Source organism: Neolamprologus brichardi, chromosome 16 (genome assembly GCF_056152115.1).
Source record: "Neolamprologus brichardi isolate AB-2024 chromosome 16, ASM5615211v1, whole genome shotgun sequence".
Lineage (NCBI taxonomy): Eukaryota > Metazoa > Chordata > Actinopteri > Cichliformes > Cichlidae > Neolamprologus > Neolamprologus brichardi.
In genome coordinates this window covers 22,554,188-22,570,337 of record NC_142119.1, presented here as the reverse complement: position 1 = coordinate 22,570,337, position 16,150 = coordinate 22,554,188, and the positions used below count along the sequence as shown (strand labels likewise).

The window sequence follows — 16,150 nt, the reverse complement described above, 5'->3', positions numbered from 1 at the left end:
AGGTGTGTTGTATGTAAGGTTGCTGTTCACTCATTGTTGACAGGAGTGTCAGAGTGAGAGGACTTTGCTACAACCCGTGTTTGAAGTGCAGAACTTTCGTGTATTGAAAACACCACAGAGCAAAGAAGAGATATTATATATTATTAATATTATTAGATATTATTAATGTTAGAGGAGTAACTTGCACTGAATTATGAAACTGATGTCCAAATTAACTAACCAACTCCAAAATGTATAATCAGCTACTAATTTATATTTTAATTTCATCTTTGAGAATCCATCATTCAAACAACACAAATTTTAGAAGAGTCCCATAAGATCACACCAGAGCAATTCTGCTGAAGTTCATAACTGATAATATTTAACAATTATTTCCCAGCAGTTACCATCATTACCACTAATTGCTCTGTTTCTGAAACTGTTACAAATAAAGTATTTGAATATAAACACTAATCCAGGCTCAGTAAGATTCCCATGTCAGTTATTTTATTATTGCAAGAAACAAACAAATATATCAGCAGGATAGCTTTATTATTCCTGCCCAAGGCTCCCATTTGCATCCCTTGCTGCTAGGCGGTTTTTCAAGCACTCAATATGACCTCTAGCGAACTTCCAAATTACCTTGAATCAGACCTTGTCTGTGTTTTTGTAAGACACAAAAATGCAGAAACTGTTTATTCCCGTCTGGACTTTTTATACATCTTTACTTAAGACACTGTCTCCTGAAATGGATTATCAGATTGTGGCCCACCTGATTACTTACCGTATTTTTGTGCCATTACTATCTTATTGTTTTCTTTTTCTTTGAGTGCTTTGTTAAACTCTGGATAACCATATATCGAGTCTCTCTCAAAATCCTCTTTGGTTCTATGCACTTTTGTCCCTCTGATATCTCTTTCTTTTTTAAAAGCAAATGACAGACATCACCACAGTGGCCTCTACTTGCATACATTCAAAATAATGCAAGAGTAAAGCTTTTCTTTCCCGTGCATCTACACTTAGACACAGCAGGTTACTGAGCAGAGGCAGACTCAAACATGCTGAATTGTAATCTTCACAGTGACATTCCCTTAGGAGCGTGAATAGCCAAACACAATGCACTTCAATTTTCTGGCTTTTAAGAAGTGGTCACAGTCCCTGCATGGCAAAGCGCAGAATCCTCTGTGTGAATTATTTGCCCAATTAAATTTTGTCCAGTAACCTTCATTTCTAGCGTGATCCGCCCCCACCGCCTATGACTGACCTTATTGCCTTTTGGTGTTTTTGCTTGTCGTTAATGGATTCAGTTTTGGAAGCTCAGATCTAATGCTGTCTCTATTTCAGTCTTCCTGACACACATACATAAAGTTTTGCTCTGGTACCTATCTAAAAATACCTCTTTAGCTATTTCAGGTTCCCTTTTAAAGGCTATACATGTTTATTTCTGTCGGTGTGTAGAGTCACTCCATCTTCCTTTCTGAAATTATCACATTTTGATGTATCTTCTGCTTCCTTGTACCCCCCCTCTCTCTGATCTCTTCTGTTCTCAACCATCTGGCTTGGATCCCATCCTTTTTATTCTCAGTTGTATTGTAGATAGAAGGGGTTGGGCTGAATTTATTACAGTAAATTTCGGTCTTGCTGTTTTGTATATTTACTCTGCGTGATCCAAATGTTCCAAAAGTTTAGTGAGACACTGTAAGATGACATTTTGTTATGTTTTCTGTAGCCAGCCATATGGGATATAATCGGTCTGAAAGAAGTGCCAGAGGGGTCTCTGGAGGATTCTGTCTGTGTGAGATGGAGAAAATACCATCACCACACAGTAACATGTGAAAGTCATATATGGAAGAGGAAATGGAGGGCAGTCACCTCAGGAAAAAAAAAGCAAGGCTGCATTTACACCTTTTCTCACACCGCATAAAATTAATAGCTAACAGTGGAATGGACTTTATCACATGTATAATAGCTGAAAACCTTTCTATTGTTTAAAGTCTTTCTTTTTTTCTTTTCAGAGAGGTAAAGGGTTCATATATTATTTAAGGAAACAGATGATGCTATTCTAAAATTGAGTAATTACAGAATAATTACCATTATACACTCTAAGTAATAATCGCCCCTGTTCTTCTGTTTGTTTTTCAGTTATTGCTGACTCTTTGACAGTAACAGCTCCGGCCCAGACTTTGTCCAAAGTGGAAGGCGACACACTACAGCTTACCTGCGAGGTGTCTCGGACCACAGTGCAGCACACTCACTTGTCAGTAGGCTGGTACTTAAGGTCCCCAGAGGACCCAACCGCCCCGCCTCAGGAGTTAGTCACATTGTCAAGAGACTTCGTTTTGCGCTCTGGGGGGCCGTATCGGCAGAGAATGGCAGCGGGGGACCTCAGGCTGGATAAAACTGGCGCTACAGCCTACAGGCTGACCATTCACAAGCTGCAGCCAGTCGACCAGGGGCTGCTCTACTGCCAGGCTGCTGAGTGGATTCAGGACCCAGATGGAAGCTGGTTTGCTATGACCCGCAGGCAGAGCGACAAGACTCAGCTCCGTATTCAGCCCACTGGTGAGTGAATCGTAAATGGACTGCTTTAAAAAGAAAAAATTACCTTTGCATACACAGTGCAGCTATCATTCAGCTCTCTCACTGAGCCATTTATCAGTGGATAAAGCTTGCGTCCAACAAGACCGTTATACCTCTTCTCCATTAGCTTCTACTCGGCTCAACTCTACTCTGTTTCAGTCATTTTCCATTACAAGTGAGTACCACCGCAACGTTGGTGGGCTCGACACAGGTCGTTTGGAACCCCAGCCAAGTGGATATTAAAAAAGGTACCTGTTACCAGGTACTGTCATCCAATGGAACACCCTAAAACAGAGGTGAGCCTGGCAGAGTTGGTACTAGTGGAACAGAGGCTTTAGAAACACGGACATGAGGAACTGGGGTCTGAACCACTAACCTTGTGAAACCTAATTCCCTTTCTCTCTGCACCTCAGAGATAGGCCGAAAGGGATCGTATTCTGTGGGAAAGAAAAGGAGGGGTGGTGGGCAGGGTAAAGATATTGGTTAATGTTAGTCCCCTCTGTCCTCTTGACTGGCACACACTCATGCATGTGGGCCGGGTTCCACTGATTGCTGATCAGTATCTCCGGCTAAGCTCATTAGCTTTCTAAAAAGGGCTTAACTAAACCTCCGCAGATTCCCTACTTTTGTATTTGTGTCTGTTTGATGGGCAACATTACAAGCACATCCAAGAAAAATGTAACCAGCTCCAAATAGCGTGGGTGTTTGACACAGGAGACCTATGGCTTCCACATAAGCAGCTTCCCCAGCAACATGTGGCCCATGGTTCAGAAGGCAGAATGTGTTTTTCAGCCACTTCCTGCCAACAGTTTGTCCGGTGTTGATTGGGCTAGAATGCATTGCTATGAGAGAGACAGAGCTTTCTTTTAATGCTTCTGCCAAATGTAAAGGAAGAGACCTATGGAAAGCGGAAAGCATTAAGGGAGTTTCCAGCTTAGGGAGGTACTGCGGGGGTAGCAGTAACAAGGTTTGTGTGATGTGCAAGTGTGTGGAAACAAAGAATGTGTTGAGTGGGCTCATATGATAATTATTTAATAGGCAGCCAACCTCTAGACCAAAAAGATGAGGAAAAAAAGGCAGCTTAATATCTCATCACATGTCCTTATAGCTTCTCACCCGACTCGAGCCCATCACATTCATCGTCCTGCGTTCCACATACATAAAGTATCCCTTTGTATGCTTCCAAGAAAGGGCCAAAGAGATGGGTGATAAACTGCTTTGACATTAGCTCAGTTACCAAGAAAGCACGCAGTGGCGAATGTCTCATGCCAGTAAATCACTTCAAAGAGGAGTCATTTTGCTTTTCTCCATTAAGCATCAGATCCGCTCTGGACCAATGCAACTTGATGGTGCCCCAGATAGTCGTGCGTGGATGAGAAGGAGAGTGAGAACTCCGATGTAAAGCAGGTTTGTCAGATGAGCTCCTGCTACTTTAGTGAGGAGACAAAGGGCACAAAGAGCTCATCTCTAAACACCCTTTGTCACTCTCTGTCTTCCCTATAATCTATAATGGATGCAGGGTTGTTGCGTGACAAAGAGAATAAAGCAGTTGCATTGTGCAAGCTATGAATGTAACTGCTCAAACTTCAGTGTAATGCGTAAATTCATTTTGGTTTTCTTTCCACGTGCTTATTGCATGACGAAGGAGCCACTTGCACGCCTTAAGGCTGAACTGGTGTATGTGACGTTCCACCTGTCCAAGTCCATATTTGACAGAGAGCCAGGGAAATTTAGAAAGGAGAGGGAGCAGCTTCTCCATTAGACTCCTATTATAAAAGATGGAGTGGATCTCAAGACAGCCCCATCACTAGCTAATCACCCACTGCCGGCATCAGAGAGATGAGCAACAGACAGAATGTTAATGTACCTTTCACTCCCCCCCCTTTTTTTTTTCCCACCATACCTATATTTTTTGGTCTTTCCACTCATCTCCTCCCTTGTTCCCTTCTTTCACATATCCTCTCATTTTTCTGCAAACATTGCTCATCACTGCAGGTTTTTTTTCCTTCCTCCTCTCCTCCTCACTTTGGCTGCTTGTGCTTAGCATTTACTTCTTTTTTTTTTTTTTTTAATTACACCCCAACATGAATATGTGTTGGCTCTTTAAGATGATCTTCTACCAGATCTATACTGTATTAAATTAAAAAATAATCCCAGTAATGAATGCTTAGAGTTTCCGAATATGTATTTAATAATATGTTTGGAATTTGTTGCCAGCAGCACATGGCAGAAGGCAGATTTATACACATTTATGTTTTGTATGTGTCAACAATATCCTCTTACCTCTTATCATAATTATCTCTGCGTAACTAGCTCCATACTAGGGGCAGGCTTTGACCTTTTCCACACAAGTGCATTTCTCAGAAAGTCTTGTAATTACTGCTTGGGGCTACCAAGTCACTGAGATGTTTTGCAGCTGTCTCCGATACGTACAGAACTCAGGATCTGAACATTAATATAACAAACAGACACAAATGCAATTGCACATGCAGAGACAACAAGCATGATTTGGCCAGGTAGGGGGCCCTACCAGTGTTTATTCTGCTCTGTGGTTTTAGATCATGCAGGAAAGAAAAAGCGTGCCTGACTGTTTCAGACAGCTAACGAGAATTTTAATTAGAAGTGGGGTTTTTTTTCCTAATTGCAGAGGTGAAAACTAGAGAAGAGAGAGCAGACCTGTCTGTTATGCCACTATCCCACCGAGTGACCTCAACCATCTCTAATTTATATTTTTTTTCTCTGCACGAGCTGATGCCATGTTATTGCCCCATGGCTTTCCTGAATACATCAAACCCCACCTCTACCACCCACTTCTCAGTCTTCTTAACCTCTTTCTCTTGGGTAATGCATGTTCAGCTTACCAAGAAAATGAAGCAGCACTGTGCACTTCGGTTTTGAGCAGCTTTAATTGAAATCTCCGTGCATTATTAGCCTTTAACCTTGTTGTTTTCATTTGTTTTCCTTTCTTTCAGACCGGGATTTCAGCATCCAGGTGAGCACGGAGCGACGGTCCTTCACGGCCGGTGAGCCGCTGGAGCTTCGCTGCACCATTGAGGCGCAGAATGTCCCCGAGCGTTTCTTCTCGGTGTCGTGGGTCTTCAGCAGCTCACCGGTGGCCGTGGTGGGCCCCAGTGCCGTGCCTAATCTGGGCCCCGATTATGTCGCCCGGGAGGCCGCCGGTCAAATGACTGTGCGCAAAGAGAGCGTCAACGTGCACCTGCTCAAGCTGCAGCACTTGCGCCCTGAAGATGCCGGGAAGTATATCTGCCGCGTAACAGAGCGGGAGAAGACGCCCACGGGTGACTTCATCGACCGCAGCAAGAGATCCCGCAATGTCCAGATCACAGTCCAGGCACTGAGTGAGTAATAATCTGTTCACTGACGCCAGTTGTGTGGCTGTCCTGTCCTTAGTTGTCAAGTTCACTAAGAATGATGACATTTTGATAATGGCTGTTTTATCTTCACTTAGTCCACATGTAATATCGTGCTGTGATCCTCTGCTGCGTTTCTCTGTCACCCCACCCCCGTGTCCTGTCCTTCTAAGGGTGGCTATAACGGATAGCTGCAGAGGTTCTATTGTTAGCTGTGAGTAAGAGGGAATGGGATAATGCTACTCTTATTCCTGATGTATTTTCTGTTTGAGTGGATTGCTAAGGATTGGTAATGCAGCATTATGGTCCTTCCCATTTCCTTGGCTTAGTGGGGGAGATGGGGAGGGTGGGTAACACTATAGTAGGATAATGGAGAGCAGAAGAGTCCTGAGTGAAGGAGGCTGAGCTAACAGCCATGAAATGAAAGTGTGGAGAAAGAAAAGAAGCAGAGAATGGCATCTAGCTCTCCAGGGCCCTCTAAGTGGCTCCCTAGGCTAAATTAATGTGTTCTGCTGGGGCAAACCTCCTCAGCTGGGTTAAGCAGGGCTAGCCAATGGGGTGATGTCAGCCTTGCAGCTGATTGATACAAATATACAGTTAAACCTTTAAAACCTTGTTCCCAAATCACTTCTGGTGTTTTTTCTTCTACACACTCATAGCATCTGTGTCTGATGCTGCCTTCCCTTGTCTCTCTGTGCTACCATGCCTCTGAGGACTAGAACAGTGCATGGAGCCAGCCAACTGATACCAGCATAGTAAAACATAATGGCCACAAAGTAGTATCTCTGCTCAAGCAGCCGATGCTACCTTATTCTGACCGCTCTGCAGCCCCTGTTAAATCACCCCAAAACAATGGCCCAGAGCCTGCAGCAGTCTCTTGGGAATATCTCTGTATGGAAGGTTTGTTTTTCCAACAAAAGGCCCTAATGCCATATAAAGGATGTTTATAGGGTTTACACAAGATAATGGGCATGGTTATTGGTGGAGAACTTTCATGAAACACAGCAGTAGTGTTCGGGGAGCGTGTGTGTCGTATGCAGACTTGCCTTATGCCTCCTTTCACTTACATTCAGGCACAGACACAAAGCTCGAAGATGTGCTTCATCACTTTAATTTGTGGAATTGGGGGGAAAGCTGTTAATGGGTTGCGACAGGGGTTTATAGTTGATGATTTAGCGGCGGGCAGAGGTTACAGCGAAGGAAAACCAGGGGTAAACACTCATGACAAATGAATGTTGATGGATGGAGTTTACCTTTGCAATGAGAGAGGGAGGGAGAGCTCACTTGCCAGACTGAATCTCTATCATAAAGATGGAAGGGACAGGTGGTAAGGTAGGGAAAGAGAGTTGGGGCTCTTTGGGATTGGAGAGAAAAATGCATTTTGTTCAGCACAAAGGAAAGGGAGCCGGTGGGTAAAAATTGAAAAAATAAAATAACAGGGAAAGGAACGTTGACTAGACTAAGAGATTTTTAAGGGTAGGCAGGCAAATATATCTACTTGTTACAGTCTATTCTTAGCTGTGTAAGAAAACTATGAGCTATTCGAATGAAAGACAAAAGTAAAGGATGAAGCATTTTCCCTTTTTTAATGTGAATCTGATAGAAATAAGAATTGAATTCATTTCATATTCACAGAGGACTCATGCTTATTAGGAGGGCCGGTGAGCTGAGAGGGAGGCAGCAGAGCTTGGCCTAAGGGAAGGGGAAAAAAATGTGAGAATTGTTAAGCCGCACCCCCCACGAGACAGCAGCACTAGCTCCGCAGAGGGGAGGAGAGCTTATGGGTCAACCAGAGCTCCGTGATGTTTGATGGATGCTGAAGTGATACGAGTCTAGATAAAGCAGAAAAACAGAGCAGAAGAGTCAGTAAAGACTTTTATCCTTCTCCTCTGAAGTGCCACTGAGCCCTGTGATCTGAACCTGCTTTCCTGTGCGTATTAAGGACTTGGTGAGCAAGCTTCACAAGGTTCAGGAAGAGAATCTCAACCCACGCACACACACACACAACTTATCAGTGTGTCTACTGTGGCTGTCACTCTGATGTGCCTGGGGCCAGTTACAAAACTGCACTATCTTACCCTGACACATGCTTCCATACACACTCATAAGCATGCAAACAGACACACACAGCACTTTTACAGTGTTGCACTCCAGGGAAAAGCTCAGCAATTTGATTTATTGCCCGTGGCCACCTCTGCTCTCTGAATTGTTTGACACAGACAGAGTTATTCTAGCTATCTCTTGGATTCAGTTTGAGAAGGAGTTACGCTTTTGGATAAGTTCCTGTGTCCTAAAATCCGTATCAAATATAGTATCTAGATCCGATCACTTTTCCTTTTTTTTCCTCTTGTTTTCTTTTTGGGGGGCTTTTTGTGTATTTCATCTTTAATTGATATCATGGACATTTTGCCCTAATCGACACTTACACGTCATTATTTTCCATCATCTAATTTTCTATGAGCACAGTGACTGTGCTGGTGCAGTCATAGCTCTGCCTTGATCTGTGTTTTATAAACAGCCAATATTTCATCAGGATTGGGAACTAAACATAAATTATACAGTAATTTTCATACAAGCAAAAACATAGCAGACAGAAACCACAGGCTCCTATGTTCCCATTAAAAACAATGACCAGCCCCAGTGTTGTTGTTTTTTTCAGTATGGAACTGGTTCCAGATTTGGACCCAGCGCTGCACTAGTGGAAAAAAGATTAAAAAAAAATGTTTTGAAAAACCTCTACTTTACACAAGTTAGAGATTTGAAAGCTTTCAAAAAACTTTCTGTGCATTTAAAAGTCTAAAACTGCAAGTAACATCCCTTTTCTAAAAATAAAAATAAATATATTGGGGAAATCCGTTTTTTAAATCTACAAATATAAGTCTTGGTTTTGGTATCAGTCTTAAAAAATTTATCAGTTGGTAAGTAAGTAAGTAAGTAAGGTTTATTTATATAGCACTTTTCAAGAACAAAATTCACAAAGTGCTTTACAAAGCAGAAGTATGTATACACCAAATTGGTTTGATTGCACTGGACTGGCTGGTGCATTAGCATGTCAATTGAAACTAGTACCAGCTACCCCTCACACCTCTTGATTTGATATACTCGTTAGCCTCATGATCAACCAGTCTTTTCCAGTCGAAATTAAAAACAAAACAAAACAAAAAAAAGATCAAAAGGGCCCGGCGGCTTTCAAGAGAAGTGGGAGGCAGAGTAACTGATCACTAACATGAAAGGGTAAACCTCTTTGTGTGCGGAGCCGATGTGACCATAATTTTAAGAATATAGCATAAGATGACACTATGAAACAAAACACCAGGACAAACAGCTGAATCTTCAGAAGGCAGAAGAGATGAAAAGAAGTTTGGTGTCATGGCAGACTGTGTTCACAGAAGCAAAATTTCAAAGAGAGGCTGTTGTTAAAGCCAGTTTTATTGTGGCAGAAGCAATGGCCAAATCAGCCTGGTGACAAAGTGAGGAGGAATTTTTAAAGTGCTGCATATTTAAAGTGTGCAATCCCAGACAAAAAGTGAGCATTTTAAGTACTAGGAATACTGTTACCGGTTGTCTATTTGAGGTTGCCACCAATCTGCAAAAACGGCTGATGGAAAAAGGAGAAGGCTTCACTGCAAATTTCCTTCCTGTGACACGGCTGATACTGCCCAGCTCTCGATCTTCACACGTCGAGCTGACTCCAGGGGCACTGTTGGGAATTAAATCAATGCTATGGCACAACTAAGGGAAAAGACATATTTAAAAAAGCAATCGAAGTGCGTAACTTAAATGAAGCTGCTTTGGGGGAGCGCCAAAGGAATGACAACAGATGGACCGCCTGCGATATGTGGTGAAAAGAGTGACTTAGTGGACAGGGCGTGGGAGAAGACGCACTGGTGAAGTCACAGTTTATCACACCAGTAAGTGTTGTGTGGTAAAACCCTGAAAGTGGAACATGTAATTAGCGCGGTAACACCAACATTTATCATTACATGAACCAACGGTTTAAGAGATGATGTTTGGACATGAAGCCATGCCCTATCACACAGAAGCGTCATGGTTAAATGAAGGGAAAGTGCTGGAGAGATGTTTCAAGTTGAGTTTATGGAAAGCAAAGGGAAAGATGCCAAAGAGCTCCTGGATGAAAAATGGCTCTGTGAGTTTGAATTTTTGTGCGAAATACCAGTTCACTGTGGTAGGGGCAGCTTCGGGGGTAGGGCCATGTGATGATGAAACATGCAAGAGCTTTTAAAGCCAATCTGGCCCTGTGGGAAACACAGATGTTAGAAGGAAACCCGAGTCACTTGCTGTCAATCGATGATGGAGCAGATCTGTACCGCTGCATTGCCCGTTGCACTTTTTGTTGAAAAACTGAGCAAACAGAACTGCGCTCTTGGAGCGAGTTTTCTGACTTTGGAGCCCAGAAAATCAAGTTTGAACTTCTCAGCAATCCATTTGCAGTTGACATGTGAAAGAGCACCTATAAGCACACGCACACACACTCAAGTACACACAAGCTGCTCCAATGCTCTGCATGTTTGGCAACACTTAACTGCATTTGGCAACTTTCCTCTGTGATAAAGGCGAACACCAAACGGGAGTCTCCTTACTTGTGCACACGTTCAATCCATCCTGAAAATATTCACAGCACAGAACCTGAACCAAACACTGAACTTGCAGTTTGAAGAGAAAAACAACGACCAGGCATCTGGCTTAAGCTGTTTTGCATCACAGCAAAGTGTGGTTAAATATATATGCTTCTTTTTTTTTAAATCTTTCAACAGATTGATCATTAAAATGTTGTTTTGTTTGTTGGTGTTAATGAAATCAGAATAATTTTAGATTTCCATCATGGACAAAACTGTTTTAATAGTCTGCGAGAAAACATTTTTAATGGAAATGACTCAGAAAAAAAGTGCATATTGAGAAAAATACATCAAAAATAAATTCTACTGATACATTCTTTCATTTTTTTCTCCTTTTCTCGTTTGTTTGTTAGACATAAGTGTTCTTAATTCTTAGATATTGTAGGAGAGTTAGAGTTTGTATTTCTGTATGAATAATTCATAATACAAATAATTATAAAAAAAAAAATCATAAATAAAATAAAATATTTACCATGATTTGGACGTAGCCCTTCTATGACTGACCTTGACAGTCCTTGTTGTTTAAAGGCCACTCATGAGTTAAAGGATGCTGATCAGCCACAACATCAGTACCACTGATCAGTGAAGTGACATTCTGCTTTGTAATAAGATGAACAAACTTTGAGCCTTAACATTAATGGCCTCAATATGAAGCACCTTTAGCAACACAGTGGGGGAGCTACACAACATTAAGTAGGCAGATAAACTGTTGTGACTCGATGTTTTAGAGCCCACTTGGAATTTGACCTGACAAACAGACTCTGATGAAAAGGCTGAAGAAAACTGTTCTCTGGTCTGATGTGACAGAAGTACAGCCTTTTCGTCAGACAGCCCACAGTTTAAAAAACCACAGTTTTTTAAAAAACCACAGTTTTTTAAACTGGAGAGACCTGAAGATGTCACATTTTAAGTCTGTTAAGACATGAACTTATTGAAAAACACTGCGAGCCATGCTGAATAGACTTTTGCAGAGTTCTGAATTTAGTAATCCATCCATCGCATCCATTTTATTTTGCTTATAGGGGGCAGGTTACAGGGGCAGCAGCCCAAGCAGAGAAGCGCAGACCTTCTTCTCCCCAGCCTCCCCCTCCAGCTTATTAGCATTATTATTTATGTAAATGGGCGTGTGGATATTTTCTCAGTCAGCTTTCTCTCTGCATCACAACCAACTCACTGTCTATCTCTGTATTTTCTCTTCCCACTCAGAGAGCAACATCACAGTGTTCTTGTCCAGTAATTCCTCAGTGGTCCTAGAGGGTGACGTGATCCAGCTGACCTGCACAGTCCACGCTACCACGGGCCCCGTGTCTGTTGTCTGGCAGTGGACAGACAGCAAAACAGCTTCACTGACCAAGGAAGTGGCTTCCATTGATCGGGATGGCACAATATGGCATAGCCCCAGCTACAGAGAGCGCGCCAGTTATGGGGAGATACGCGTGGAGAAGGTGCGAGCTGACACATTCTCTCTTTCCATCCACAACGCCTTACCTGGGGACAGGGGCCTGTACCGCTGCTCAGCCACTGAGTGGCTTCACACCGGCTCTGAATCTGAGCTAAACTGGGAGAAGAGTGAGGAAAGATCTGACACCAAGATGGTCAATGTCACAACTGTTGGTGAGCAATGTCATCCTAATCTGATCTGTATTCTAATATCTTCAAGTCAGTAAGGCATGTAAATGCCCTGACAATTCCAGCATGTCTGTACACAGAATCAAAGGGACACACATGGTTTGTGATTTGTTAAAGACTGACAAATGGCTCAGGAAAAACATGGAGTCCACATGGTAGAATAAAGCATGTTTTATTCATGCACTGCTTAGGGGCTAGAGCTATTATGACACACACTCTCACACCACCTGCCTCATGTCAAGAGCAGTGCTTCCATGACACCCATGATAGACCCACACGTGTGCACACACACACTTGGATTAGCCAGAATTATTAGAATGGAAATGCAGTGGAAATGTGTTTCACAGTCTGTGGGTCTCCTCTGTCATTGCTGACTTAAGCTGAACATCCTCAGTACAGGCAGAGGAAGCCACTGGAGCAGAGCAGTGAGGCGCTGGCAGGGCAGGAGCACCGGGTGCAGCATTCGCACACACACACACACATAGACGCACAACTAACGGATTAGCTCCCTACAGCAGCAGACAGTGGTGCTGCAGAGAGGAGATGTCAGTTTTTAAGTGGCCATTTCTTAAGTTTGGGCAACAACAGAAACATTTGTTTGAGGAACAAGGGACATATTATGCAAATCCGAAAAAAGGAAGTCCAATGATGCTCATCTTTCTTCAGTTGCACTTCTCGACAACCCTCTTCTCCTCCATGCTTGGCTTTCTAAATAGGCATGATAGCATGACGGTCAATACGTGTGTTATGTCTGATTTGTTCTGGCCTGTGTTTTTCCTCACTTTAGCTTCCAAAAGCATGTTTATTGGACCTAAACCTACCATGTGAATGGAACATTTGATTTAATTAAGCATTATTCTTTTTTTTAATGTATTATAAAAAGAAAAAGAAGATCTTACACTTCCGTTCCTGAGCTTAAATTAGGCCAATAGTAGCATTTTCCGATTGAGACAAGGGATATACCATTGGACATATACTGGACATTCAAAACTTGCATCAAAAGCAGGGTTTGTCCCACCCAGCCACCAACAACAACAAACACAGGATTGATTACTGCTTGTAAAAACAGTGACTGACAGTGTGGTGGGTGAAATTTCATGCGGTCACTGTGCCCATACCGTATTCTATATCATCCTTATTCACAATTCCCTTTGCTTCCTGACAAGACCTACTGAAAATAGCAAGTGGATGTCCTCTGGGACTTATTTCCAGTTGACTGGCATTAGGGGCCCTTTTGGTGTTTGAGGTGGCACACATAAGCAGATACAAACAACAGTGGAGGGTAGATATTCACACACACGGTGTTCCAAACAATCAAACACACTTTGTACGGTAATGGAAAGAAACACAATGTTTATTCACACAAAAAGAGAGAGTTGTATGGGGAAAAAAATGGATCAGCGTGAAATCCTCTTTTCTGTCACTGAGGCAGACAGACTGTGAGGGGAAAATGGAAGAGGGTTGCCAGGCGATGAGAGATGGAGTGAGAGGGGAGAGTTATTGTCTGTTAGAGAATTATGGCCCCAGGCGGCTGTCCCAGCTGTAGCCAAGTCTGGACAGAAAGCCATTGATTACATCCTGAAGGACGCTGAGGATGATGACTGTCAGAGGACAAGAGAGGGTGAGGGACAGAGAGAAAGCAACGATGCTGTTGACAAGAACATAATGGAGAATGCGCAAAGTCTCAAGGAAACGAATTATCCGATCTGACAAAAGTCAGACTTCATCAACATGTTTTCATTCCACCTCACGCTTTCATTCTTTTTTGTTGTTGTTGTTGGTGTTGTATCTGTGTATGGCCATCTTTCTCATTTTCAAGTGCAATCAGTCACATTCAATGAGTGCCCTGAAATAGGTGCAGCAGGGCCAGAGAGAAAAGGGAATGTTTTTTTTTTATTATTATTAATATTTATTTGTTTCACCCAGTCTATCTCTTTTCTCTCTCCCTCTCTGATCACTCTTGTTTTCCAGTGTAGGTGTCTGTTGGCAGTAATATAAGGAGTTGGGAGATTGTTTTTAGCTTAATGAGGATAGTTTAGACTTGGCAAGCAGTTGAGCGTAGATCGAACATCGGCGCTTAGAGGAAATCTCCCCCCTGGGTTTTCTTTGTTGCATCACTGTTAATTTTGAGGCGCTCTCTCACAGTCAAGCTTACAAATTCAAACTCACGCACACACAGCTGTCTTTTGACACCTTCCCCGTAATGATGCTGGAGGATACTTGGAGACTGAGAAATGCTTTACCTGTGAACTCTTAGATAAGTATGGTCTTTTTCAGCAGTGGACTTTCTTCCTCCTGGTACCTATGCTGAAACAAACACTCTTTCCCGAATGTGATTACTTTTTAAACTTTATTATGTAAAGATTTATCATTAGTCCAATAAAAAGCCCATTTGACTGTGTGCCAGCCTAACCTTCTTTCCCCTCTCCTTCCATCATCTAGAGTCCTCCTTCTCGGTGTCAGCCTCATCGCGCACACCATCCATAACCTTCGGAGACTCCTTTGATCTCCTGTGCCTGGTTAAGCCCCGCCATAACCCACGCGTCCCCACTTCCGTCACCTGGCACTTTAAGCCAGCTGGAACAGAAATTGATGGCGAGGCTGAGGGAGAGTTCAAAGAACTGGTGACTTTCACGCGCGAAGGCACGCTGCAGTGGGGGGAGCAACTGCTGGGATTGGGCACCCGCACCACAGTGGACCGCTCCCACTCCCACACCAATTTCTGGCTGTCTGTGACCCGGGCCGGGCGCCGTGAGGCGGGCAAATATCGTTGCACTGCAGTCCTGTGGAGGAGGAACTACGACAACAGCTGGAGCAGAGTGGCCAATCGCACTTCCAACCCACTTGGCATCAGTGTCCTACAGCCAGGTAAAGCTGCAAGGCTGTGTTGCCAGGTTGACACACACCTAATTGGAGTGGACACAGACCAGCACACAAACGGGGATAAACACAGATTCAAACATACAGTCACACACATACAGACACACACACACAGACTTATACACTTTCAAATAGGGTGAAGGCACCAGAGCTTAGAGGATTTCTACCTGCTCTAATTGCTCTTAGTCTGTGGTTTAGCCACTAATTGGAGTTTCTGTGGATGTCCTTATGTGTGTGTGTGTATGACTGAGTATGCAGGGCAGGGTGGAGCCTCCTAATGGAGCGCAGTGAATGGATTGCTAAATATCCCACAGGAAGAGAAAACTGAGTGAAGGAGGGAGGAGAGAAAGTAGCAAAGGACAGAGACGGAGCGAGAGAGAAAGTGGGATAAAGGGAGTGAGCGATCTGTCCTTGAACCCTTTTCCTCAGCGGAGGCATTAAACTGTCTACTCCGCCCTCATTGGCCTTCTGTGCTTCACAGGCACACTCACATGCACGCACAGAACCCATTCAGACACAGCCCAATTAGTGGGCGAATGCAAACAAACCCCCCCCCCCACAAAGAAGCACAAACCCGCTTTCGCCCAATTTAGCCCAGTCTGATGTACCTTAACAGTATGATACTTCATTTGTTCAGGTGAATTTACCTCCGGAAAAAAGCTCATCCTGCTGATAAAATAACCCACTATTTTCGTAGGATTTAAAGCAGTCCAACTAAGCGTTGTTGTACCTGCTGTACAACAGGGGATCAGATTTGTTGGATTTAGCAGGAAGAATGTCAGCGAGATGTGTGGGTGGGATGACAAGTAGGCTTTCAACGTGTTGAAATAATATCAGCAATCATTGAAGTGAAATAGAAAGATTTGGTCTGCAGTGTTCTATGTGTGACCGTGACCAATGCGTGCCTGCAGGCACCTGTTCAGGTGGGGATAAGTGAGATGCTGTATTGAGTTCAGAGGCACTTTGTGATGATCAACAGCACTTTTCAAGTCGGCCAGATGAATGTCGTCGCATGTATAGTATGAATAGTCTTTCATTCTGTGGTGCTGTTAATTCAGATGCTGTTGCAGAAAG

The 16,150-nt window shown here is 43.2% G+C and overlaps 1 protein-coding gene across 1 annotated transcript in view; it reads left to right on the top strand.

Moving 5' to 3' along the window:
- Positions 1 to 16,150, top strand: part of igsf3 (immunoglobulin superfamily, member 3) — a 76,432-nt gene that overhangs the window by 45,656 nt on the left and 14,626 nt on the right. Inside the window, exons 4-7 of the mRNA XM_035906620.2 lie at positions 2,122 to 2,541; positions 5,532 to 5,918; positions 11,774 to 12,181; positions 14,639 to 15,064. Of these exons, the coding sequence (XP_035762513.2) occupies positions 2,122 to 2,541; positions 5,532 to 5,918; positions 11,774 to 12,181; positions 14,639 to 15,064 (1,641 nt within the window). The remainder of the gene's footprint in view (positions 1 to 2,121; positions 2,542 to 5,531; positions 5,919 to 11,773; positions 12,182 to 14,638; positions 15,065 to 16,150) is intronic.